The sequence below is a fragment of the Cricetulus griseus genome, chromosome 2 (genome assembly GCF_003668045.3).
Source record: "Cricetulus griseus strain 17A/GY chromosome 2, alternate assembly CriGri-PICRH-1.0, whole genome shotgun sequence".
In the NCBI taxonomy this organism is placed as follows: domain Eukaryota; kingdom Metazoa; phylum Chordata; class Mammalia; order Rodentia; family Cricetidae; genus Cricetulus; species Cricetulus griseus.
The window spans coordinates 42803753-42828778 of NC_048595.1; the positions used below are offsets into that span (position 1 = coordinate 42803753).

At 49.9% G+C, this 25026-nt stretch overlaps 1 protein-coding gene across 3 annotated transcripts in view; it reads right to left on the minus strand.

Moving 5' to 3' along the window:
• The window catches only part of Ssbp3 (single stranded DNA binding protein 3), a 146268-nt gene that overhangs the window by 26277 nt on the left and 94965 nt on the right, over positions 1-25026 (minus strand). For all 3 annotated transcript variants that reach the window (XM_027402359.2, XM_027402357.2, XM_027402358.2), the window contains exon 5: positions 14872-14961. In XM_027402359.2, coding sequence (XP_027258160.1) covers positions 14872-14961 — 90 coding nt within the window. The remainder of the gene's footprint in view (positions 1-14871; positions 14962-25026) is intronic.

A 25026-nucleotide genomic window follows, 5' to 3' on the forward strand; every position in this document is an offset into this window, starting at 1 on the left:
TCTGCTGCCATTTCATTAGGCCACAAACAAGTGGCCCCATCGTCCCTTCCAGGCAGCATTTTCACAGAGAGCTGATGGTCAGTTTAGAGAAAAGGAACTCAATGGTCTTTTCAATTTGTTCTGCATGGGCAAAACACTACACGAGAAATAGGACAAACAAACAAGTCCTTGCTGGAGCTTTCTGACCTTTGCTGAGATGGGAGGCAGCTCTCCCAAACATCCCCAGACACTGAACAAGTGAGCTGGGTGGGATGAAAGAAGGAGGGTATCCTAGTGATCAGTTTCCCTGGAAGGACAAGTTTCCCATGAGCCTTCTTGGAGTTCAGCTACTGGAGGCTTTTTTGAAGAACCTAAAACAGCTTTGTCTAGAAGCCTAGCTGGCCAAGGCCCATCCCCTGAAGGGTGCTGGGGGTTTTCTGCCACAAGAGCTACATGATATTAGGGTGGATCAGGATGGCTGAGCCCAGCTCCAGTAATCACTTGCTTATAGATGGCCCCACACTGACTGCCACCTTTTCCCCTAATGCCCTTCATTTATAGGAAAGGAGAGTCCAGGTTAGGGATGGGACTCATCCAAGACTACCAGGAACTACCTATTTACTGAGCTAAGCTTCCAAACTCAGTCGCCAGGGTTTTCTTTATGACACACCACATCACCATCTAGATCTCTTTTAAATGAAACAGGGCCAGGGGAAGAGACTGGATCCAAAATCTAGCCTTGTCACTGGCAGCTCTTGTCCTCTCACTGATGACAACACAGGGGAGAGTGGGCTTTTGCCTGCCCCAGCTCACTTAATTCCACACCCTGCAATGTAAGGACCACCAACCATGCTGTTATAGCCAGGGAACAAGGCTGGGAAAGGGGGATGTACTCACTAGCTCTGTAGTTACTAAGTGGGGGAGGAAGGCAGGTTTCAGAGCCTGATTCTGAGGCGCAGGGATCTAGAGGAGCCCACCGTAATACAAGCCTGTGAGCATGTCTGTGTCTAGGAAAGCTCCTGGCCCACTTGGGAAAAAAGAACCCAAAGACGGAAAAGGCTGAGAGGTGGCAAAACTCTCAGGGCTCTATGCCCAGAGTGGTTACAGAATATAGATAGGCTCTACGTGGCCCTGGGAACTGGAAAGGGAACTATAGTCCTGCAGTAGATCAGACGTATCTACTCCCCTCACTGTCTGTGGAGTGGTGACAGGGGACCTGAGGTAACAGGAAACCAAATGAAGGGCAATTCCTGCTCCCAGATTTTGGAAAAGGTGGGAAATAAAGTCATGGCCTGTGTGGCCTTCATACTGCCCCAACCCTGCTAATGGATTTGCCCTTCCCTCACAGCTGGCTCTAGATCGCTGCCTCCAGACACCTGAAGCCCCACACCTCCTTTTCATTCTTTTCCCTGTAATTTCAGCATTAAGTAGTGTTATATCCAGCAGGTCGTGAGAGCCACTTAGGCAAGGCCTGGGAGGCTCTGTTACGGGTGTGAACGAGGCAAGTGTTCAGCCATTTCATAGAACCTTGCGGTCTGGATGCTGATGGTTTAGTGAAAAGGCCTTTATGGGCATCAGCATGGTAGGGAGCAGCACTCCTACAGCTCCAAGATCGGAGGTCTTTACAGAAAAGCATTTCACAACCGCCAGCAGGAGCCCCCCCTTTTGAGAGATGTACTAGGGCATGATGGGGAAATCCTCAAAGTATATACGCTGACTCCAATTCCCTAACATCCCTGAGCCTCAGGCCTCCCAAAGAGAAATGGAACCATCTACACTGCAGCAGTGTGGCCCAGCTCACAACGGCCCTCTCTTAGTCATTCTTGTCTCTGGCAGGGAAAATGGTAATCTGGCTGGCTGGTCTGGCCTGGGTCAGGGTGTCCTGTCATGAATGTCCACAGCCTGAGGAAAGCCATGTAGCATCCTGCAAGCCTCCAGCAATATCCTGCTTGTCAGGTGGTGATGTGTGCAGAGCTCCAGGGCAACAGTGACTGCTGTTTGCCCCATTAGGACAACCAGGGCAGGGGCTGTGCGTGAGGTGACCACACAGCTACATCAAGGTGCCTCAAAAAGCTCTGGGTAGTACCTGCTTTTGAGCTTGAGGAACTAAGATCACATATGGGCACCAAGAGAGGGACCAAGCTGGTACTCTAGGTGACTCTGGGGGTAAAGGATGACAGTTCTTTAATATTACAAAAAGGTTAAGGAAAACTAAACACATGCTAATTTTTAAAGGAGAAAAGATTAATTATGTGCTCCTTTCCTAAATGCCACCTACACTCCCCCAAGAGTAGCTGCACATGCCTGGAAGGAGCAGGCATAAGGTCAAGACGGTGGTACCAGGGTCAGAGTCATGGCCTTGTGGCCTAGAGCCTTGGCCATTCACCATCCAGGTTCTTCATACCCAGTCCCAAGGGCTGGGCCAGTGCTTTGTAATGATGGTGTCATTATCATCTATGCCAATTTTTTTTCCTCATGGGTCATTGGAAGAAAAGATGTAGTTTCAAGGAATAAAAAGTAAGACCCCCCACGGCACCCCCACCCTTCCTAACTCTGTGGACTCTGGGTTTTGTCAGTCAGTAGTAGAGTACGAAGGCCTTGTGGTACTGGTGGCCACCTGCCCACTGGACATGTTGCTGTAGATGAGGGAATATAAAATTAGGATCATTATGCACACAGCAGAAACACTTCACAGTCAGTCAACTTTGTTCCTTGGACACACGTGCGGGCAAAAAAAAAAAAAAAAAAGGCTGTAAATCCTACTCTGTAGAGAAGACCAAGATGTGCCCATGAGCCATAGATAGCCTGCCTGCACCTGCACGCGTGGTCAGTGTCACCCTTCACCCCGCTGGAATTGGAGGCTGACATCTGGCAGCATGAGAGAAGGACAGGTCCCTACTCCGCAAGTGCTCACTGGAGGAGACATTACTTCTTCATTTCAATCCTCATGAACAAAACCGGCAATGTTTGGAGGAGTTGTCTTTTTGTCCTGCTTCAATGTGTTCCCTGGAAAGGGTTGGTTTTTATTTTCTTGTTTTTATTGGGTGAGCCTATTTGGGGAGTGTAGATTCTAAGGCAGAAGACCATGAAGATCTAGGTGTATGTCCAATGTGAATCTGTGGACACACGGCAGGGGCCTCTGGAATCTGAGTTAGGAGCCTGACCCATCAGGTGGGTTTGCCGGAAGCCTGATGGATGAGCTCACATGATGAACTGTGGGCATACGACAGAGGGATGGATTAGGATTCTGACAAAGTGGCAGGTGGCCACCTTTCTGTTAAGAGTGAGAAGGAACGCACAGTGAGTATTCTCCCTCTGGGGCACTGCTTCCTACCTGAGCTAAGTAAAGCCATCTTCACTGCCTTCTTTCCTGTCCCTCTCTCCAAGAAGTCAGGACAGCACTGTGCAAAAGGAGAGATGACTCACAGTGAATGTGGTTCTCAAATGGGTCCTCTAAGAAACACAGGAACACACAAGAAAAGATATCTCACCCAACATGTATGTGGCACACTTGCCCAGGAGTCAGTAGACGATGATGTTTTGGGTTTTGTTGCTGTTGTTTGAGACAGGGTTTCTCTGTATAGCTCTGACTGTCTTGGAACCCTCTCTGTAGACCAGGCTGGCCTTGATTGAACGCAGAGATCTGCCTGCCTCTGTCTCCCAAATGCTAGGATTAACAGAATGTACCACTGTACCCAGCTAGATGATGGCTCCTAAAACAAAGAGAAGGAATGGAAAAAAAGCTCTTCTTCCTCCAACCCTTACAGTGACTATGCTGTTACCCCTATGGGAAGGGAAATTGTGCTTACTGCTTTTAGGCACAGAAAGGGGCCATACATGCCCCAGTCATGAAGGCACATACTCAGACTCAGCCATACTCTATGCACAGTTCAGGTGGAGACTGGGGTGAGTACCAGCACAAAGACCCAAGGGCATAGCTACCAGACCAGACTCAGAGAGAGATCTGGCCTGCCAGCTCTTTATGAAGTTGTATTGGGACACAGTCATGTTCATCTGTGTGCCGCTGCCTCTATGCTCCAATAGAAGAGCTGAGAAGTCAAACATGGCTTATAAAGCCTTGGAAATTTGCTGGCCTGCCCATCACAGGAATGATCTACAGATCGCTGAATGAGATGATGGCTCAAGGCTGATAACGGAAACAACACTGTACATACCTTTTGATTTTAAACTCACATCTCCCTTAAAAGACAAAGAAAATAAAAATCTATTTGCAAAGGAAAAAAATGGGGTCAGGCATGGTTGCATGTACACTTGGAGGTGAAGGCAGGAGGGTCAGGTAGCCTCAGCCACACAGTGAGTTTGAAGTAGGGGGAGGGGGGTGACAAAGCAGTGACATTAAGGCATCAAAGTTTATCCCATGGGAGCCAGCCAGCCAAGAGGAATGCAAGTCAGGAAGTGGCAAATAACTCTTCCCACTGACCACATCACCATTCACCAGCCTGGCTTGTTTGACTTCTGATCCCGACAACTGCAGCATAAAAGCCAGCCTTGGAGACTGGTGAGATGGCTTGGTGGGTAAAGGCACTTTCTGCCAAGCTTGGTCCCTAGACACACAGGCGGAAGAAGGAAACTGACTCAGAGGCTGACCTTGACCCCCACGTATGCATCCCTTCCCCCATCCCCAGAGGTCCTCCTTGTTAGTGATCTCAATTACTTCATCTTGCCACAGAGCTGGGCCTCTCTTGTCTGTGACACAAGCATCTGCGTTCTTTCAGCAGGTTCGGATGGTTTGGCCCCTTCCCTAAGGACTGAGGTTCACGAAGGAGTCTGAGTTCATCAGGCCTAATCTTGAACACATGCGTTGGGATGGGGCAAAGGAGGAGAGGTGAAATTGGGAGCCACTAAAACCTTGGAGTCTCCCTGCTGCTGGACACTGTGTGTCTGTTATCTGTGTAATCGGCCAACTCGGGGCGGGGGGGGGGGGGGGGGGTTCGCAAAGGAAAAACATCCAGCATTCAGACTAATGGGCAGGGCTCACAGCTTGCTGCAGCCAGTCCATCTGACTACTACATTGCCCACCACCCCCAACCATGTGAATGTTAAGCATGGAAGGCATAAACAAGAGTACCCTGCCTGTTCCTCTGAAGCTGAAGACTGGTGGAGAGACCAAAGTGTCACTATGACCGTAGTAGCATCAGAGACAGAAACCGAGTGCAAGAGATTTAGGCAAGCAGTGATTGTGACAGAATGACAGGAGGCAGGTCCTTGAAGGACATAAATAATCCTGGACAGTCTGGATCCAGAGGATGAAGTGCAGGCAGCCCCAATTCAGGAAAAGGTGTGCTTACACAAAGATGGTGACCCGGGCCTGGGACTGAAGCGTCTTAACCTATGGGAGCTACTGTAAGGACGTCACTATTAGACTGTTATCTCCTAGGATCACACATCCATTTCTTTCCCCCAAGACGTTTCTCTTCTTTCTCAAGTCAGGAATTGGAACTTATGGCCATGGGGAAAACCGTGAGCTCTCATCATTTGCCAACTACACGGGGAAGGAGGAAAGCCATTATATTCTCGCTGTGAGTGGACTCTGTGGCCTTGCTGGGATCCGCCACAGCTTTGCCAGAGCAATCTGGTCCCCACCCCTAAAACTGCCATTTGCTCTGAAATTGGAGAGTGCTACTATGCAGCTGGCTCCTGCCTGCCAGCCTCCACCCTGCCTGCCAGCACTGGGGCTCTGCTGTTAATCACAACAGCACCAGGAAGGTGAGGCGCATGTAAAAGAGACACGGCCTCGTCTACCCAGAGATCCTGCTATACCTGGAGCCTTCCAGACTCATGTGTGCACACGGCTCTCCCACCCCAACACTGCACAGCCTAACAGAGAACTCATGATCGCTCACAGCCCACTAGGAGGAAGGCAATGGGGCTTCCAAAATGCCCAAAATTCAGCCTCCCACCCAACAAACAACAGATATCTGAGAACAGACCTGGAGGCCAATGATTTGCATTTTGCTCCCACAGCTACCTTAGTAGCTGTGTGGTTTCTTGAGCCTTTTCCTCCTGACATGCCAGGATGGCCTGGAACTCTTTCCTCAGTTGAGTGAAACAACAGGTTTTGGCCTGGTGAATGGCCAGAATCCTGGAAACACAGGTTTGAGATGCCTGGTCTATTGTCACATGGGCAACATGCAGAATCCCTGAAGGACTTTGGCTGAAGCACAAGGAGTGACTCTGGGGTAATGGAAGAAGCCAGGGTTGTGGCAGAAGCCTGGCCTGCGTGCCTTCTGGAGATCTTATGTGACTCTAAAACAAGCACAAGCCTACAGTGCCCAGACTCAAGTACTCAGGTCAGTGTCACGAGCCAGCTATCACCGATAGGCAGCTGCCCCTATGGGAAGTTATAAACTCCCAAAATTCTTCAGGAACCTTTCTTTTTCCTTATTACCCATTTAGGAATCCCCCTCGCTAGGCTCAATAACAGAAATATGCCAGCCTGGGATATTTCTTACTGTGTCCACTCTCTGTAATGTTGCTGGGGACCAGGACTCAGGAAAATAAGGCCACTTTTCCATACCAGATCACAAATTTCCAGACTTCGACCATTTCTACAACTGCAAAGTTTACTGGGGTCAGTTAAAACAAACTTCAGAAGAGGAACTAGACTAGATCTGTGTGTCGACTTTGTCCATTTTGACCTTAGAGCCCAGGATAGGGTAAGACTCTGTGAAAGCCTCGAGTAATGATGACCTAAGAACGGAGAGCCTTCTCTTGTAGGGGAGAACTGTAGCTGGGAGAAGAATTCATCCAGACTGATAGAGGGAGGGACCAGGCTTGAGAACAGCAGGTGTGGTCCTCTCCCTCGAGATCAAGAGCTGATCTCCCAGTGTGGTGAGGACAGCAGGGGCAGTCAGACAGGGTTCACATGTTGTCCTAAGAAATGTGGAGTTGTTAACTAAGGGACACTGGGGACAGGAAGACTACTTGGCATGCAGTTCACGATGGCCCCGACAAGTGCACCATGAACACCTGGGGGCCCGGTAGGCCAGGCAGAAGGCTATCAACTGTGACTGTGTACTGCATGAATGAATGATTGAATGCTGGCCCCGAGAAGGAATCCTGTGGATTTCTAACCATTCTCATGCTCTTTGGTTCAGTTCAGAGCTGATGAAGTAGGTGGAGCTGTTTCTGTTTTATAGGCAAGGGAAAAATGAAACTCAAATGATGCTCAGGCAAGATTCCGGCGACATACTCCCTAGGAACAAGCTTGCTAGGAACAGAAGCAGTGGCTCCTAAACCCACAACCTGGTTCCCGGCCTTCACTTCCCCTACAGGCTCCTGTGGGCTAGACCAGAGCTCAAGGGAATAGGGTGGCCAAAGCCAAGGGACTAAGTCAAGTGGGCAGATTTCAGCAAGAAGTTTCTCACAGAAGGGTCAAATGGGATTGGTGTTTCACAGGTACCAAACCTGCTAGTGGAATTGAAGGGTTAAGTGCTGACAGGGTAGTTGATCTGGGGAACCCACGAACCTCAGCAATGCCACGAAATCTGTGCTGAGCTCAAGGACACCCTCCTGTCAAAAGAATAACACTCAAGGCAGCCCTGACTCCCGGCTAGGTAGAAAGGTCATAGAATAAAAACAGCCAAGACACAGCAACCATCCAAAACGGTGATAGGTACAGGTGCTCACCAGGCACCCAGCACCAGGCAGGGTTTCATGTGCATCACTTCATAGCATCTGCACATGGGCCTCAAAGAGTCGTGGCCGCATCATCAACCCCAAACATGAGGGGAAGCAATTGAAGTTCAGAGAGGTTCACTGAATTTTTTGGAGCAACCCTAGCGACCAGAAAGGTTAATTCCTTTCATAGAAGGAGGAGGGATGGGGCTCTGCACCTGTCTGACCCAGGGGGAACATCATGCTCTCCAGGCCCCTGCCAGCATGGATCCAAGGCTGTTCCTCATCTTCCAGCAACACTAAGAAACATCACTGAAACACAAATTTGTGCCCATCCCCCTCCAGCACAGATGGAAACACAGGCGCTGCTGCCACACTCTGCTACCAAGAAGAGGCAAAGCCCTGTTGCTCCCAAGGCTCTGCTCACAGCCACTAACTACTTCCTGGCCTGGAAAGGACACCATCCACACCTACTTGGCCTTGTATACAGAACTGATGTCCGGTCACCTGCTGGGTGGGAGAAGCCTCAGGGGAGCCTAACATCTAGCACAGAGCTGGTACTCCATGAAAACTGTGCCTGCCCCCAATTCCTCCAGACTTGCCACCAGTGGTGGGGGGGGGGGTGGGAGTGGGGGGGGGCATGGGACACGATGACGACTTACAGGAGCTTTGTGGGCCCGGGCTACAAGCTTCACTACTATCAAGGCCTTCGTGTCTGGATGGAACTCTGCATGGAAAGGTTACCTGGGGAAGTCTTCAGTCAGAAAACTGGGCACAAACCTGGAACTCACTTGGCGGGTCCTGCCATGTTCCAACTCCTCAGAAGAATGCTCATACTATACTAGATGGTTCAGCCGATTCTGAATCGTGTCCCAGGACCCAGCCCTACATCTTCCGAGGGGAGGCTATGCAATATGATTGACACAGGGGGCCGTCCTGATCTGTGTACTACAGAGGCACACTAGCACAGGGTTCTACTGGAATTCTCTTCCTCAAACCCTTTCTGCTACAAGGACCAAGCAAATCTGACGTCTTTTTTGTAAAGGAGGAAAATCTCACACAATTTGCTGATGTGATGGCAAGACAGGCACATGGGGTCTACCCCTGCAGAAGGCTATAGGCACCTCCACAGTGACTCTTGTTGGAGAAAAGAAAGAGCACAGAGCTGAGCAGCTAGCTGACAGCACAGGCTAGCAGCTCTCAGAAGCAGAAAAAAGAACGCAATGCTAAAAGAAATCCAAGTATAAAATGCAGGTGCAAAAGGAGAGGAGAAACCAGCCCTAGGTCTTCTTCAACAGCAGTTGACACCAGTCCTTCCAGCCCTAGGTGCACCAATGTCTGACTGGCCTTACCAACAGCAAGGTAGCAGGCTCTCTGTCCAGACCTCCTATCTACTTGGGAAGGACAGTACAGAGAAAGAGCTGCATGGTGTTGGAGGAAACCAGCGGGGATCCACAGTGTGTGGTTGGCTCCTCGTTAGGGGGCAGTCGCAGCCTGCAGAGCCTCTGGGGGCTTTGTTACCGAGCAAATCTCCCAGGCGCTGACTGCTGATGCATAGCTAACGGGGCGGCAGACATTGATTTATGTTCAACTTTCCATTTCATCAGTGAGAGTTACTGCAATACATGTGGAGTGCACATTTTTTTTTGAGGGGGAGGGCAAGCGGCTGGAGTGTGCAGACACAAACCTGTCCACACACATGCATGTTGGCAGGCATACCAGCCAAGGCCCCAGCCAGCCACTCAAGCAGCCTGGACCATCAAGAATAACCTTTTGTCCATGGTTGCTAGGAGCCCTGGTGCCAGTCATCTGCCACTGGGCAGACACAAGGCACCAGGCTGGCAGCCAGGTGAGCACAGCCTGACCTCTGTGGAGGTGATGGCGAACAGGAAAGGCGATTAGTGGTAAGGCCCCATCACTAAACAGAAGGACAAAAGTCCCAGAGAGGGCAGGAAGGCTCTCTAAGGACACACAAGAATTTGTCAGCAAGGCTAGACTCGATCCAGAGAATATAGCTCTTGGCAGGGGGTGAGGGGTGGGAAGACACAACACACCAGACAGACACTTTCAGCTTTCTGCCCCACAGCTGGCTTCCATCAGTAACCAGAGGTGGGAAATTAATCACTCCCAGAGTAAGAGGAGTTGAACAGGAAGGGGCAGAGTAGGCAGGACCTCACTCCAACTAAGGCCTGGGCCCAGCAGTTGGGGTACTTCCTCCCCCCCCAGTCCTTTTCAGCAGAAGTGACCAGACCTGGTAAGAAGCTGGGGGTGGGGGGCACTCCTATCCCCTGGTGGGGAGGAGCTCACATAGCACCTGTGGGCCTTCAATCCGTGGACAACAGGCTGGGCAGAGGCTGAGTGGAGGGGTGGGGGCCTGGTTAGTAGTGAGTTTCAGGTATCAGGAAAATGAGGTTTAATACTATCCCCAAACCCTATACTTGAAGCGGTCATCAGTGCAACAGAGGTAGCACTACCTGCCCTGTGGCAGCAACTTTCTGGCTGGAGGAATGGCTCATGTGCCCTCTGCTCTCTTTCTTTCTTCTGGAGGGGAAGGCGGTAATCACCATGGACTTTCTAGAGCCAGCCCACTGCCACCAGTGGCACATTCTGTCGACTGCACTTTTTGACCTCCCTAGAAACACACCACCCACCCCAAGGCTCAGATGGGCACCTTGTCTCTGATGGCTTACTGCCACCACTGTCAGGCAGCTCTCTCTGCTCACCATAAAATCTGCAGATGGGAGAAATGCCTTCTCTACAAAGCTTCAAATTAGCTTCTCTCTATTCCCCCAAGGACTTGGGATCTGAGGCTGGAGCCTCACAAGACAAGGTTGTCGCTACCATTTGGCAGGGTGTCAACAGCCAGCAGAGCCCTCTTGAGGCTGCATCTCTGGGGGAGACCACAGCTGAGCCTGCAGGAGGAAGGCTGGGGTTGTGGATCTCCTCCTTCTATTTGCTTGTCTCTCTATTTTCCAGGCTGTGTTCAGGGTTTCTGCCTGGTGACCTTGTCCTTGTACCTGCCATGGGGTAGAAGGTAAGGCAGGTATGGGGCGTTGGGTGTGCTAGGAATGAGGAATGAGGTAGAAAGGATGCCTCCCTGGTATGGGTGTTGGGCAACTTTGTGGTATCCACCAGCTGAGCTTTCAAAAGAAGGAGTTAGTTGGCTCCCTCTGCTAGCCCACGACTGAGCCACAGAACACACAACTTTTATCACTGTGACCTTTGTTGGGCTCCTATAGTTCCCTTATGCCCATTTCTATGAATGACAAGACTGGACTAGCATACTGGAATGTATACCACACTTCCTGTGGAACTTGTTTGCTGGGCAACCCCTTCTGGATTCTGGCTGGAAATGTATGTGCACCTTTTTCAAGAAGATAGCCATAGTCTTTCCTTCCTCTCTTAGACAATCAGACAGACACCTACACTTGGACTTTGGTGGTCTGGAAGGAGAGTACATGGGTAGCCAGGAAGCCAGAGGTTGGACTCTGAGTACAACCTTATTGGACAATGTGGGGCAGTCTTCACCTTCTTCCTAAATTTCCCTCTCCCACCTAGCCCTGCCTCCTTGGCAGAATCACTTGGCAAAACGAAAGTAAACTGCATGCTTAAAAACATACAACTGAAAACAATTATTGGAATTCCAAAACAAAACAAGAACGGAAACAGTCTGTACCCAGTGCTCTGCTCTATGACCCCTGTTCTCCTGTAATTGTCCAGTTCTGGACCTAGAAATCTTTACTGGACAGTCTCCCCTTAGGGCCAAGAAACAAGGGGACCAAGCCAAGGCCAACCTGCTTGCCGTATGTGTAGCCGGAGTTAAGCTGTGATGGGAAAATGCCACTGCTTGATTATGTAAAATCCATCTGGGTTCAAAGCAGAAAACCAAAGTTGGAAGACTATCTAGTCCAGCCTGCCCCATCTATTGATGGGAAAACTAAAGCCCACTGGCCCAAGGCCATTCAGCAAACACATTTCTCCAGAGTGGCAGTCCTGAATGCTCAAGTTGGCTCTTGGTCAGACTGTGCCTCATCAGAATTCTGGGTCTAGCACTTCAGGGCTGGCTAGGTTTCTGTTCTGTGCCATGAACATCACAAATAAACTCAGTTCAAACAAGTATTGTGTCCCTCCCAAGGCTTTTTCTCTTTAAATAACAAGGAACAGAGAGTTCATCTGCCCTGGCTAAATACTACAAAGCCTCCAAGAACCCCTGCAGTACTCCCAACCATGAAGTGTGACTAGATCAGTATCCAAATGACCAGACATATCTCCAGAGGACTAAACAGGCACTGCCCATCTCAGAAACCTAGACCCAAAGGAGAGAGAGCAAACAGGGTGTCTCTTGTACTATTGGCCCAATCTTCTAGCTCCATGAGTGGCCTTCTGCCTGCCTGGCAGTGGGAAGTCTAACAGAGGGAGTCACGTGTGCCATTTTCTGAGGGGCCTCCACAGACAGTAGTCAGCTCTTCCTTACCACCCTGGAGCACCACTGGTTTCTAAATTTAGGACCAACTAGTGTTGCAGTTTTGACTTGGAAAGGTGTATGATACTTCAGGACGGGGCTGGCCAAAGCTGGCCTGGCCACCTGGGCTGGCTTCCCAGGACAGCACCCTCTTGCAGTCACCTGCCTAAGGCTGCAGCCAAGAAGGGAAGAAGTACGATTGTGGACGACATATAAAACCCTTGATATCATCTCCATTTCCCCTCCAATACCAGAGTGGCTGCCTGACAGTAAAGGGCGGCAATCAATCGCTAATATTCCTGCCGAGAGCTGACCCGTTCCGGAAATGGGCTGTCACTTCCTCTTCTACAGAGAGATGCCCTTTCTCTTTGCAGGGGCCCAGGTCAAGTGGTCAGCATTGAAGACAGCCAGCACCATGCTGAGTGCATGACTTGCCCCCCCCCCCCGGGCTGCTGGGGAATAAGAAACATGAACTGCTCAGAGGCAGTGAAAGCAGAGAGACCTGGGCTCCAGAACCTTCTTGAATGGTCCAGCCAACCCTTGGCAGTGCACCTTGCCTGGGGAAGAGACATGACCTCAAGGCAGGAATCTAAAAGATACCTCTGTTTAACAGTGGCTAGTAGTGGCTAAATAAGGGCAGGAATCAGTTTGGGCTTTCTGACCACACACCCCCAAACGTCACAGGGGAGGGCCCACGAAGTATGAGTGGAATTAGAACTTAACCATGGAAGAGTGTAGCAAAGCAGGAAGCTGGGAGCTGCCCACATATCAACAGACTCATTCCCTGTCCTAGGCTCAAGCCAAAATAGAAGTCAATGGCCTATTTTTAAAAACACAACTGGCAGAACTAGAGAGCTGGCTTGTCAGTTAAGAGCACTTGTTGCTCTCACAGAGGATGAGGGTTAAATTTTCAGTGCACACATGGTGACTCATAACTATCCATAACTCCAGTTCTAGGGGATCCAGCGTTCTGTCCTGACTCCCACTGACAACAGTCACAAGAAAGGTATGCATACAGATATGCAGGTAAAATATTCATACACACAAAATAAAAATGAAACTTAAAAAAAAAAACTACTCCATTTGTTTAAAAACAGTTGTCTACTTTCCACTTCTCATTACAGTAGCCTGCAGAGGGAACCTGGGAGCTAATAACACTTCTGAGAAAACGCAGGACAGAGGTAGCTGGGTGGGTTCTGTCTACCAGGCAGGTAAGCCATGCTTTTACAGCATCAGAGCATCCGTGCCACCTCGTGCAGAGACACATGAACCAGAGAAAGAACTCCCACTGAGCAGAGCTCCCCTTTCTTGGGTCAACAGGTCTCAGGGGTTTTAAGTTCTTGTTTTCTCTCAGTCTCTCTTCTTTATGTCTGTTGTCTTACCCCAAGACTTCTGAAACCACTCGTGTCTCTATACCTTGGACAAGGCCCCAGTGCTGGAGGCATGCGGGGAACACACAGATATACATGCGGTCATCTAAAGCCCTCAACTGTCATCCCTGTGTCTCTTCTCACTGCCTGCTGATCCACAGCCTGCTGCTTCTGTTCTAAGAAGCAAGCAAATTCCACTGATGCCTTTCTTTTTGGTTAGTAAAGTGCTCTAGTCTTCCTCTTCCCAGATTTACCACGAACTAAAGTGTGCAACTTGCTAAGTGGAAGTGACTCCCAGCCATGGCACAGGAAGGGGAGCCTTAAAGTTTCCATGTCAATCTTATCTTTGCTCATGACTCCAAGGCTTCTGATCCTGCACTGTGCACAGTGCCCTCTGGTCTAACTCTGTATTCTTGGGCTTTCCATCATTCAGAGCAGGGGGACCAATTCATAAACAGTGGTACCCTCTCCAAATTGCTGATGTGTTGCACAGGGCAAGTGAATGAATATCCAATAAGAAAATACCCAGGTTAGAGACAAGGATGTGTATGTGTGTTTCCACAACCTTGTCTGGAGTCCCACCCTTCAGAAGGCGTGGACAACCAGGCACTCCTCAAACTCAGTAAGGACAGACTTGACAGAATTGGCGATGTCACAATCAAGAGCTCCACCAGGAAAGCCTCTTTCTCACAGCCCCGCAGGCGGACGCTGACACTTCCCATCCCGGCTTGGCTGAAGAGGAATGGGCACCAGAAGGGAAGGGAGAGAATGGAAAAGGAGGGGTGGAGGGGAGGGGAGTGGCCACACCCTACCCTGGCAAAACAACACAGGTGATTTCACACCTCCCATGCCCCTACCCAGCCAGAAAGACCAACAAAGTGTGTTGTCGAGAAGGTGTGGCTCCCATCCCATGTAGGATCCATTCCTGCCTGTGATGGGCGGAATGCAGGCACAGATATTGTGGGGTGCTGCTTGTGATCACATGGGGGGAGGGGGGGAATCAGTGGTTAGCCACAGTGAAAGGGTGTGGAGACCTGCCAGGGTGGTGGGGTTTTTGTTTTTCTAGTTACGCCTAGGGTTTGTAGTTTGGACAAGAAAAGTAAACAATGACGATGACAGCAGTAACAGAACAGAAACAAAGGACAGTTTACTCATTAAAAAAAGGAAAGACAAAGAATACGCCTTTTGTTAAAAGAAAGCTCCACACTGGCCTGGAAGCCCTGGCCTCCTCCACACCAGGGCAGGCAGAAGGGCACACCTTCCCCGTCTCCTTCCCTTCTGCAGCGTTTGGAGCAGTGGACGAGATGAGGGTGTGAGGCCTCAACCAGCACAAAGCAACTGTATTTAAACCATGGCAAACCGAGCTGCTTTCCTGTCCTCTCCTCCCACCTGCCCAGCACAGGGCCCCAGACCAGCACGTACCTGAAAGAACCCTGGTGGGATGGGGCCTCCGGGCATCCCATCGTTGGGGGGAATGTTGCCAAGCACAGGGCTTGGGGCAGCTGCTGCACTCTGTGGAGACAGAACAGAGAGGTCAGTGGCAAGCATTCAACCACACACAGAGCTTTTGGCTCTGCCCTGAACAGACCCTTCTTCCTCAAAAGTCACTTTCTATGAAAAGCCCTGCAGAGGTGTTAGTCAATGGGCAAGTCATGGACTCGGGGGATCCCGCTGCTGCTTCTCTAAAATGGGGGCGTGTGCATCAGGAGCCAATGTCTACCTTTAGGTACACCAAAGGAGTTGTGGAACAGGGACATAGCAAAAATACTCCTGGAGTATCCGGCAGAGAGGTGATGGGCAGCCAGTACAGTGCCTATTGTTGAACTATACCTTACCTTTCCACCAGCTGCTCTAAGAAGCAGGGGGACCAATTCATAAACAGTGGTACCCTCTCCAAATTGCTGATGTGTTGCACAGGGCAAGTGAATAAATATCCAATAAGAAAATACCCAGGTTAGAGACAAGGATGTGTATGTGTGTTTTGACCCTCACCAGGTCCCAAATGTTCTCTCGAGAACAGTGTGGGTTACACAATGGGAGATAGTTATTGCTGAATGCTGTTGTCCTGGAATCCACTTGGTACATCTGCCTCAACAAATGCCTCCCAGGAGTGGGCAGACATTGGATGCCCCACCTGGCCACCTTCCAACAATATGTGTCCAACCTGTTGGGGTGGCCAGCACGTCCGTGCCTGGCTCGGTGCTCACACGTGCAGAGCTGGAGCTGAGATGCCAAAGCCCTACCTTGACCTCCTACCTGAGTTTTGTCTCAGCTTTTCCTACTCAAGCCAAACCTCCAGGTACACCTGCCCACTTCCACTCAACCACTGTGACCAAGAACATGACACTCCCACATCAGTCACCTTCTAGCTCATGAACACAGCCCCTTCTCATCACTCCCAGAAGTACTTCTCTTCTTTCCTTGACATAAAATAGAAACATGGTCTCCAACCAATATACCACATACAAGAATGTTCATGGGTCCCTGGCCTCTGAGTTTGTGTCTGGTTCTACCTTCATGGTAGGAGTATGGGGCGTGAGTGCGGCAATGGACAGAGGTCTGCAGTCTGTTGATGGGGGTGGGGGCATGAAGACCCAGTAGGGGATGGCAGTGGGTGCCTGGCAAGTCCTAGGTAAGAGAAGGAGCTGTGGGCTATTTTCAAAATGAAGGTGCCTACAGAACCTCTCTAAGGAGATCCTGCCTATCCCCAAACACTGAAGGTCTGCATCTGCTTCCCCAGTCGATAGCCTTAAGCATGCATGTGCATAGACAGACAGACAGACAGACAGACAGACAGACAGACAGACAGACAGACAGACAGACACACACACACACACACACACACACACACACACACACACACACACACACACACACACACACACACACACACGGAGTTTCCACATCCCACTTCTGCCTTTATCTGGGAGAGGAAGCTCTGTGGCTAAGAGTTCTGTGAAAAATCAGCCCCCCACACACACACACAGTCTTACTGTACAGCCCTACCTGGCCTAGAACTTACTAGTGGACTAGGCTGACCTTGAACTCACAGTGAACTTCCTGCCTGTGGGATTAATTTGCAACTTTTGTGCTAACCAACAATTACATCCATGTATCTCTTTAGTTTCCTCCAGAAGAGGTATTGCTTTGAACTCCCTCATTCTCCACAGACATCATTAATTAGCTAGCTGACCTGGAATCATAGCCAACTTGATAGGATCTTTGGTATTTTGACTAACATTATGACATTATGAAGTGTCTTACCTGACAGCTGTAGTTCTACTTGCATAGTAAAACATTCAAATTCTTGTTATTTGGTTATTTGACTTTTTACATATTAAGGTTTTGGTACAATGGTGGGGAGTGCAAACTTTTAAAGGAAAGACTGAACCTGAGAGTACACTGCTACTTCACGTTCATGAAATCAGGAGTGGGTGGATGGTCCTGGGGACTAGGGGTGGGTGAGCGGCCAGGGCAACTAACACCCTAACTAAGTAGGTGGTAACTCTCAAGACAGCCATGTCAACCATGAGGAAGGGGCATGAATCTTCCAGAAGATAAACAGAGGAGCTCCAAGGTGCTTCAGCCGGAACTGGAATGGAAACTTAGAAGGGCGGAAAAGCAGCAACGGGTGCCAAGGGGCAAATGCTGAGAGACTAGGGAGGGCTCAAGAGAAATCATTACAGCCCCTCACCCAGGAGACCCAGTCCACATCTGACCCACCCTCATCCTCCCACACCTTAACCACAGGGTCTGCCCACCTATGCCCAAGACTCAGCACAAGGTGTGGCATACAGCAAGTGTTCAATAAATGATTGTTCTATTATTCAAAGGCCTGCCCAAATCTGACCACCTTGGAGCCAGACCTTTCAGGATTGCTAAGAATTGGCCTCTCCCTGTGGTTTCGAGCACTGAGACTTCCATTAAGGCACTCAACAAAGTATCTCATGTGAGTTTTCTCAAGAAACTCAAATCCCTCGCACATTCTCTAGGCCTACAGCATACTAGACTGCACAGCTGCCTGGATGAGCAGCCAGCCAGCCACACATGGATAAGGCAGAAAGGACACTAGATCTAAAAGGCCGGGACCCCACATTGGACTCAGGTCCCTTCTCGTGTAGGGACACCATTTCCTTTTCTTAAAGCCTGCCAATCCTGGTGCATACACAATGGGAAGAGGAAGCCGGGAAACAGCACAGCATGTAGAACAAAGTGGCGGCCCTCCCTTACTACCCAGCACTCACAGAGCAAAGATTAAAAGTACCTAGAGACCTGTCTGTCTCTGAGCCCTGGCGTATGGGCTGTAGACCCTAGACCCCCACCCCGATACAGCATGCACATATGGACAAAGGAGAAAACATGAATGCATGTGGACACACACACACACCCCAGCACACGCACACCAGCACATACACACACACCCCAGCACATACACATACACACAAGCACACGTGCGCACGCACACACACACACACACACACACACACACACACACACACACACACACACACACACACACACACACACCAGCACATGTACATTCAAATATATACACACCAATACACAGATTCTTACATCTATGCCAAGGAAGTTTCAAGAAAAATGAATAAAGTCAAATACTCATAGGTGGTTAAGATGGTTCAACAGGTAAAGTTACATACTGCCAAGCCTGGACCTAAGATCTACCCCCAGGACCCACACAGACAAAGAAAGAACTAATTCTCCTAAACTGTCCTCTGGCCTCCATGTGCATTCTGCAGAACCTATCATAAAATAAATAAATGAGATGTGTTTATTTTTGTAAGTGGGCAGATGAACCGTGTACTCTCCTGGGCCAGCCAACTTACTCCTGACCAATTTACAAGGCTGCAAAAATAGTACTTTGTTCTAGAAATTCTGCCCTGCCCAACACTCAGGCCTTGGCATGCAGCAGCACAGCCACGTGTGAAACCACCAACTGCAAGCCTTCCTGGACTGAAACTCAAGCCAGGCCACGTGGCTGAGGGCCCAAGCCAGCAGGGGGCAGGAGGTGTATCATGCATGTGGCCAGGGAAATCAAAGTGACAAAAGTGGGTGTGGTCCTGGCAGAAATGCCCCCTGGGAAAAGCTGGAGATCATGCTGCTCTCCTAGCAAGTCAGCCCAAAGGTCTGTACAGAGCCCTGGGGTAGCCTAGTACAATCCAGCAGTATCCACAGGCTGAATATGCACAGTGGAAATTCAAAGGATAGAGAGAATACCATCATCCCTCAGAAAGCCAAGACCAGAGCAGTGGAGAATCGAAGATATGCAAAGGAAGTGGTCCCTTGGTCTCCCACACAGACCACAGCTCTGTGAATTTTGGTGGAACACAAGCTCTAATTGTGCAGCTCAGAGAAAACAAAGAGCTCATCTCCATGAAGAGACAAAACCAAATAGAGTAAGAACAACTTCTAGTGACAAAGGATCCCTGCCATCTAGCCAGGAGGCTATCATGGGGGAAGAAGGTGAACACACCTGCCCAGGACCAAGGAATGGCTCTAAGTCCAACAATAGAAATCTCAAGCTACACAAAGATTCCCTGATCTATGTCCCAAAACTGGTTGCAATGGAGGAGATGGGCTGGCGTAACCTGGGTTGCTTACTAGTGACAGAGCAAAAGGTGGTTGCCGTATTGTCCACTACCTTCTAGTGTGTCCTGGGGATTATCATGGGGTGAACCCTGGACCAAGGGTCCTGAAATCGAGGCTTAGCTCTGGTCACAAACTACTCACTATCAGCCTTGGACAGGCCTCCATACCATGAGCATCAGGCACCCAAGGCTTTTGAGGTTCTGCTAATCCCAGTGACACCACAGGTGCCACCTGAGCCCTTCATGCAAGTATATAAGGAAAGGCTACCGTGCGGATGAAAAAGGCCCAGGCAGTCACAGCTAGGCGGCTGAAGGAAAAGGAAGTTGATCCTACACGGCTGCTTCTTTGACAAAGTCTTATCATCTTGTTACCAGGACTAACTCAGGAGCAGCCAGAGAAGTGAGCATCTTTTCACTCTGATCCCATAAACCAGGAGAGGGGGAAGTAGGAAGCATTTTATACCCCAGCATCCAAGGAAGCTGTCATTTCTGCTTTAATCTGTAAGGAGACTTGAGTGTTAAGGTTATACAACTAATAATTAGGTCTAACTTTAGTTCCTATACTTCTGGTCTCAGTTTCAGGAAACCCAAGCACTTGGTCTTCCCAGCAGCCCCCGAAGCTCCAAAGAAAAGCTGTGTACTTTTTGGCTCATGAAGAGAAACTGCAGACAGATCATTAAACCATCCAATAATCACAATTCATTCTGTGACTGAGGTCACCTATGTGTTCTGAACATTCCCAAGGAGGCTGACCTTCTACTTGGCCCTCTCTGTCAACTATTTCAAAGTGCCATTTGCCAAGAAGTAGGGAGTAAGACTGTTTGTACGTCAAAGAGAGTAAGATCCCTCCAAAGAGTCTGTGGACCTAACTTGCCAGTGGCCTGCCTGGGAGGAGAAGGAGAAATGAGGCAGTGGGAAGGTAAGGGCGGGGCCTGGGGACCTGCATACATTGGGGGTACCCGGCAAACACTCTGGTAACCAGTACTACACCAACTAGGCTGGAAGGTGCCGGGGTGAGGACTTGTCTTGAAAGTCTGGAAGATGAAGTGAGTTGTGGTGACAGAGGGACCTGGAAAGGTGTTCCAGGCATGCGCTGAGACGGATTAGGGGGGATCAGGGAGGCTTTATGGAAGAGGTAGCACTTGAGCCAGGGCCTTACAGGACAGTAGGACTAAAAGAGATTAATTGCTGACATCTTAACCCTCTCTCCCAGCACAGGACTCCTGCTGTGTCTTTCAGGGAGCAAATTCCCACGGGACTCTGTCTACTCAGGACCAACTCCATCTCCAGATAGGGGTGGGCAAAGGGCTCCCTTTCCCTTACCCAGTATGGGGGGAGGGGAGCTTCCTTCACATGAGGGGGCAACAGCTGCCCAGGTCCAGAACAGCAGCTGCCCATCTCCTGTACTCTTGGCCCTTTAGTAGTCTACCACTGCACATAAAATTTTGGCTACACAAGATCTATCTGAGGTTGTGTGGCCCAGAATGTGCCATACCCTGAGTCAGGCCTGACTGTGCTAAAGCCATCATGCCTGATCTTAGCAAATCCCACCTTCTCTCCTTCCAGTTTGCGTATGAATGCTACAGGCCACCTGGAAACAGAGGTCTGTATGTTCTAATCCCTTAAGTCACTAGGAACTGAAGATACCTGGGCATCTCACATGGCCTTTGCTCAGTCCTTCATGGTCACACACAGAGGAAGGGAAGGTGTTGGTCCCTGCTGGAACTATCGGGTATGGCATCCTGCTGGGTGGGCAAAGTAGGTGCTGGAAGCTCTGAGTTTGATACAGAAGTGTACAGCAACAGGCAGGCCTAGTTTTCTGAGAATCTTGTATTCATTTGTGAGGACAGGATCTCACTGTGTTGCCCAGGCTGGCCTTGAATTCCTATTTCTGAGCTCAAGAAATCCTCCTGCCTCAGCCTCGAAGTAGCTGGGATGCAGACACACAGCACAGTATGGGTGGGAGGTTCCAAGAATAGGGTAGCACACAGGGGTGTCTGGGGTGGGGATGGGCACTGAAGAGAAGAAGATGAGGCCTCTGCTCTGAAGAAGCTACACTTCTAAGGAGTCTCTCCTCAGTGGTCACCACAGAAAAGTGGGGGGTGGGGGTGGGGGATGAAAGGAAACACACTGGTCTTTTTCAAAAGAAAAGAACTGGCTTCCCCAGGCTGAGAGAGGAGGTCACCAAACCACAGGCCGGTCCACCCATCCTAGGAAGCACCAAGCTATTCTGGGAACTCGATCAAAGGGTGCCTCATGGATAAGAGGTGGAGTCCCAGGTTGGCTAAAGCCGCCTAGTTGTGCCTTGGACCCTGGCCAGGGTGCCCTCCTCTGTGAGCAGACACCTCTCTCAAGCCTACAGTGTGGGCTGCACCATGTGAGGCTTGGCCTGCCCATGTACACAGCTGGGGAGGCTGAGGGAGAACAGTTGTCCTTGGAAGAACACCATGCAATAGTTCAACAGCATGCTCTTTGTACAGTGATCGTTTTCTTCTTTAAAAGATGGCTCATGCCATTAGCAAAACACACATACATACATGCACACACTGCCTGCTGTCTTAAAGAGCTACTTACAACCACAAACATGTCATAGTAGGCCAGTGACAGCTCTTTAACAAGAAGGCTGGCAGTTGCTCCTGCAGAGTGGAAAATTCCCTGGCGTGGACCCGCACACGCGCTCAGTTCCAATGACAACTTAATCCTGCAGGGACTAAGGTGCACAGCGAACAGAAGTCATTGCCTCTAGGAACTTTCTGCTTTAAGTTTTAAAGGAATTACTACAGGGAAAGTCCTCCACATATCTTTCAAGGTTGGGAGCCCACACCTCCTCAGCTGGCACTCAATTTAGCAGGTTCAGAGTCACTTTTCCTCATCCTCTGCTGTGACAGGATGACTGTGCACAGTCTGAAAAGCTCACCAGGGTCCCTGATAGCAAAGCCAAGAAGCTAACACTTGGCAGAGTAGGGTAGCACAACTCAAACCTGCTATGGTCTCTTTTGCATAGATGAATGGACTGGAATCCTTGAGCGCTCTTGGCTGGCCTTGGGGGAGCCATGAGTAGCCAGCCACCGTTGTTCATACAGCCATCCCTAGCACATGCCCCACTCCCCACCTGCGAACTCAGCGCGGAGCAGATGACTCCTAAGCCTTTAAAGCACTACTAATTGGGCTAATTTCGCTAACAGTCTCTGTTTCGTCCCCCCACCCTGCGTCAACCAGCGTCCTTTGGTACTGCTGGAGAGATGCAAGCTGTTGGCTTTAGTGTTATTTTGTCAGCCATTAAACGATTCATCGGAGTCATTAATTGATTTATTACTGCTGCCTGCTCAGAGGGTTTAGCAAATAAAGAATGATGTAGGTCACAATGCAAAGGAAATTGGACCAAATAACACCATGAGGAGTTGGGCACTCGCAGTGCCTGCCACTGTCCACTCTAGCAGCCCTCCAGACCAGCCGCCAGGTAGAAGTCAGCAAAGGTGTGCCTCCAGATGAAATTGCAGGTGCTAGCCTGCCTCTTGCATAGGCAGAGACATGGGAGGTGGAAAGCCTTGTCTGGAGACTGAAACCAGCTCCTGAGCATCCACCAGACACTGTCATCAACAGAGCATGAGGGCAGAAGGCAGTAAGCTGCAATACAAGGAGTCTATAGATGGGCCTCCAGGCTCCTATGGCTAAGTCTCTACTCTCCTGGAGGTGTCATACAGGACAGCAACAGTTGACATGTTAGCAGGTACCTCCTAATGCCTGGCCTTTTATGTGCTTATCTCTGATCCTCTCAACAGTCCTACAGTTGAGGCATTATCTTCCCTGTGCTACAGAGAGAAGCCGAAGCTCAGAGAGCTGACCTGCCCCAGGCTGCATGGCAGGCCAGGAAGTAGCAGTCTAGGACTCAAACCTGATGTATCTCACTTCAAAGTCCACATTTCTTCCCCTCTATCCTATCTTCAGACTGACATAAAAGAGTCCAACACCTGCAGCTCAGCTCCGTGGGAACTGACAGAAACAGGCGGGGGACCAAGAATAAGGTCATTCCAGCCGTCTCAGAGCCCAAAGCTCTTGGTTTACAGAGTGTCAGGGCTAAGAGGCAAGCCCTGAGGTCACACCAAGTGATAAGATTCCAGAGCTCAGTTATGCCGCCACATCACACCACCAACATACATCACATGACCTGGTGCATCCTCCTCTGTGGGTTTTGAAGGAACCCTCTCAGATCCTACACTGGGCCAATCAATTGAAGCCCAATCACACAGTATTTGGTTGGCTGTACTGGGTTAGACCAAAGGGACTGGTCCTGTCACTCTCTTCATAACTATTCAGGGCTCCAAACAAACTGGAAGGAGTGGCATTGAGGAGAGGACAATGTTAACACCTCTCAGTGAGTGAGTGAGTGAGCGAGCGAGCGAGCGTGCGTGCGTGCGTGCGTGCGTGCGTGTTCCTGAGCAAGAAAGGCAACAGCTCTGGTAACTGGTTTCATCAGAAGCCAAACACACCACATGTCTTAAGTTCTGTTTCTGCAGCAATCAGCTATGAGGAGGCCGCACCCTCGAGCAGAATTCTAGAGCACAGCTCACCCTGGCCAACTTTCAGGCTCACAGAGGATTGGTCTGTTCCCAAAGTGATGCAGAAGAGGTCAGGCATCCACCACAAATCACCAGTTTACTTCTTGCTTCTGTTCTGGATACAGCCCTGACCCAAAGGCTGCCATTCAAGTTCTCTGTGGATATTTTGGGGGGATATGCCAGACACATCATGTATAAACCAAAGTCATGACTGCTCCAAGGTACGGTTCCATGGAAGGTTTTTATTGTAGATATAAAGGAGAGAACCACCAGAGGCATCTGGAAGAAGCTCAAGCAAAGACAGAGAGTAGTAGACTTAACATGGCCAGCAGACTGGACCTGGTCCTGAGGAGAGAGAGACAGGAGGACAGTGAGAGAGAATAGAGCATAGAGCCCATGAGCCGAAGCCCATGCACTGTTTAGGTAAGGGGTGGGGTGAGGCCAATAGGACTTTGAAATGTTGTAACGGGTGCTTGTGACACTGAGGCATGTGGAGGCCAGCATGCGCTTTGGTATGCTAATGGGTACCAAACAACCATTTGTCCCTTCTGCTAGTAATAAGGGAATGACTCCTTTGGTAGAATCCCCGAGGGATGCTGGCTTGTCTAACCACCAGAATTTGGACCTGACACACCAACAGTGTTTTCTTGTTGTTATAATGAAGAGTCCAGAGTCTCACACATGCACATGTACACACCCCCACTGACTATTGGCGTGCTGGTGAGACCTGCTAAAAAGGTCAAACAGGAGTCTTGACCTGGAAAGGGTAGAGGTGGCCAGTTAAACTTAAGGGAATCGTGAGTGCTCTGACTTGGAAGTCTGACTCAAACCTAACTTCGGGAATAGACACAAGATTTCCACAGCAGAGGGCCACCCTGGACTCTTCTGACCACACTAAGGTGCTGATAGCACAAAAAAATGGCCTGCATAAGACCTGCACCAATGCCCAACAAATCACATTTTAAGTTCCATTTGGCAAAGACTGAATTGCTACCACTTACATATGTTAGGACCTGGCCCTGGGTACCAAAAGCCTTTCTTGCATTTGATGTGTTTGCTCAACCACCTGTTCAAGGCTGGAATGCTGTCCTCTTCTCAGCCTAGTGATGGCCCTTCATCCTCTGTGTGCTCATCATCACAGCACTCGCCACACCTGACCGTTAATTCCTTATTAAATTAGCTAGCTGACTTCTCAGGGATGGGGCAGGTGTGGTATGAGCAGCACAGAGAAGATGCTGTCTCAGTAAATACCATTTGAGTGAATAAAATCGTGCAGAAATCCTGACGTTCAAAAATAGTTACCACATCCACAAGGTCGAATCCCAAGGCTCGACAATCTTCCTCTAACCCACCAGGCCACATCCAAATAACCAGTTGCTCCAGCACACACACACACACGCACGCACGCA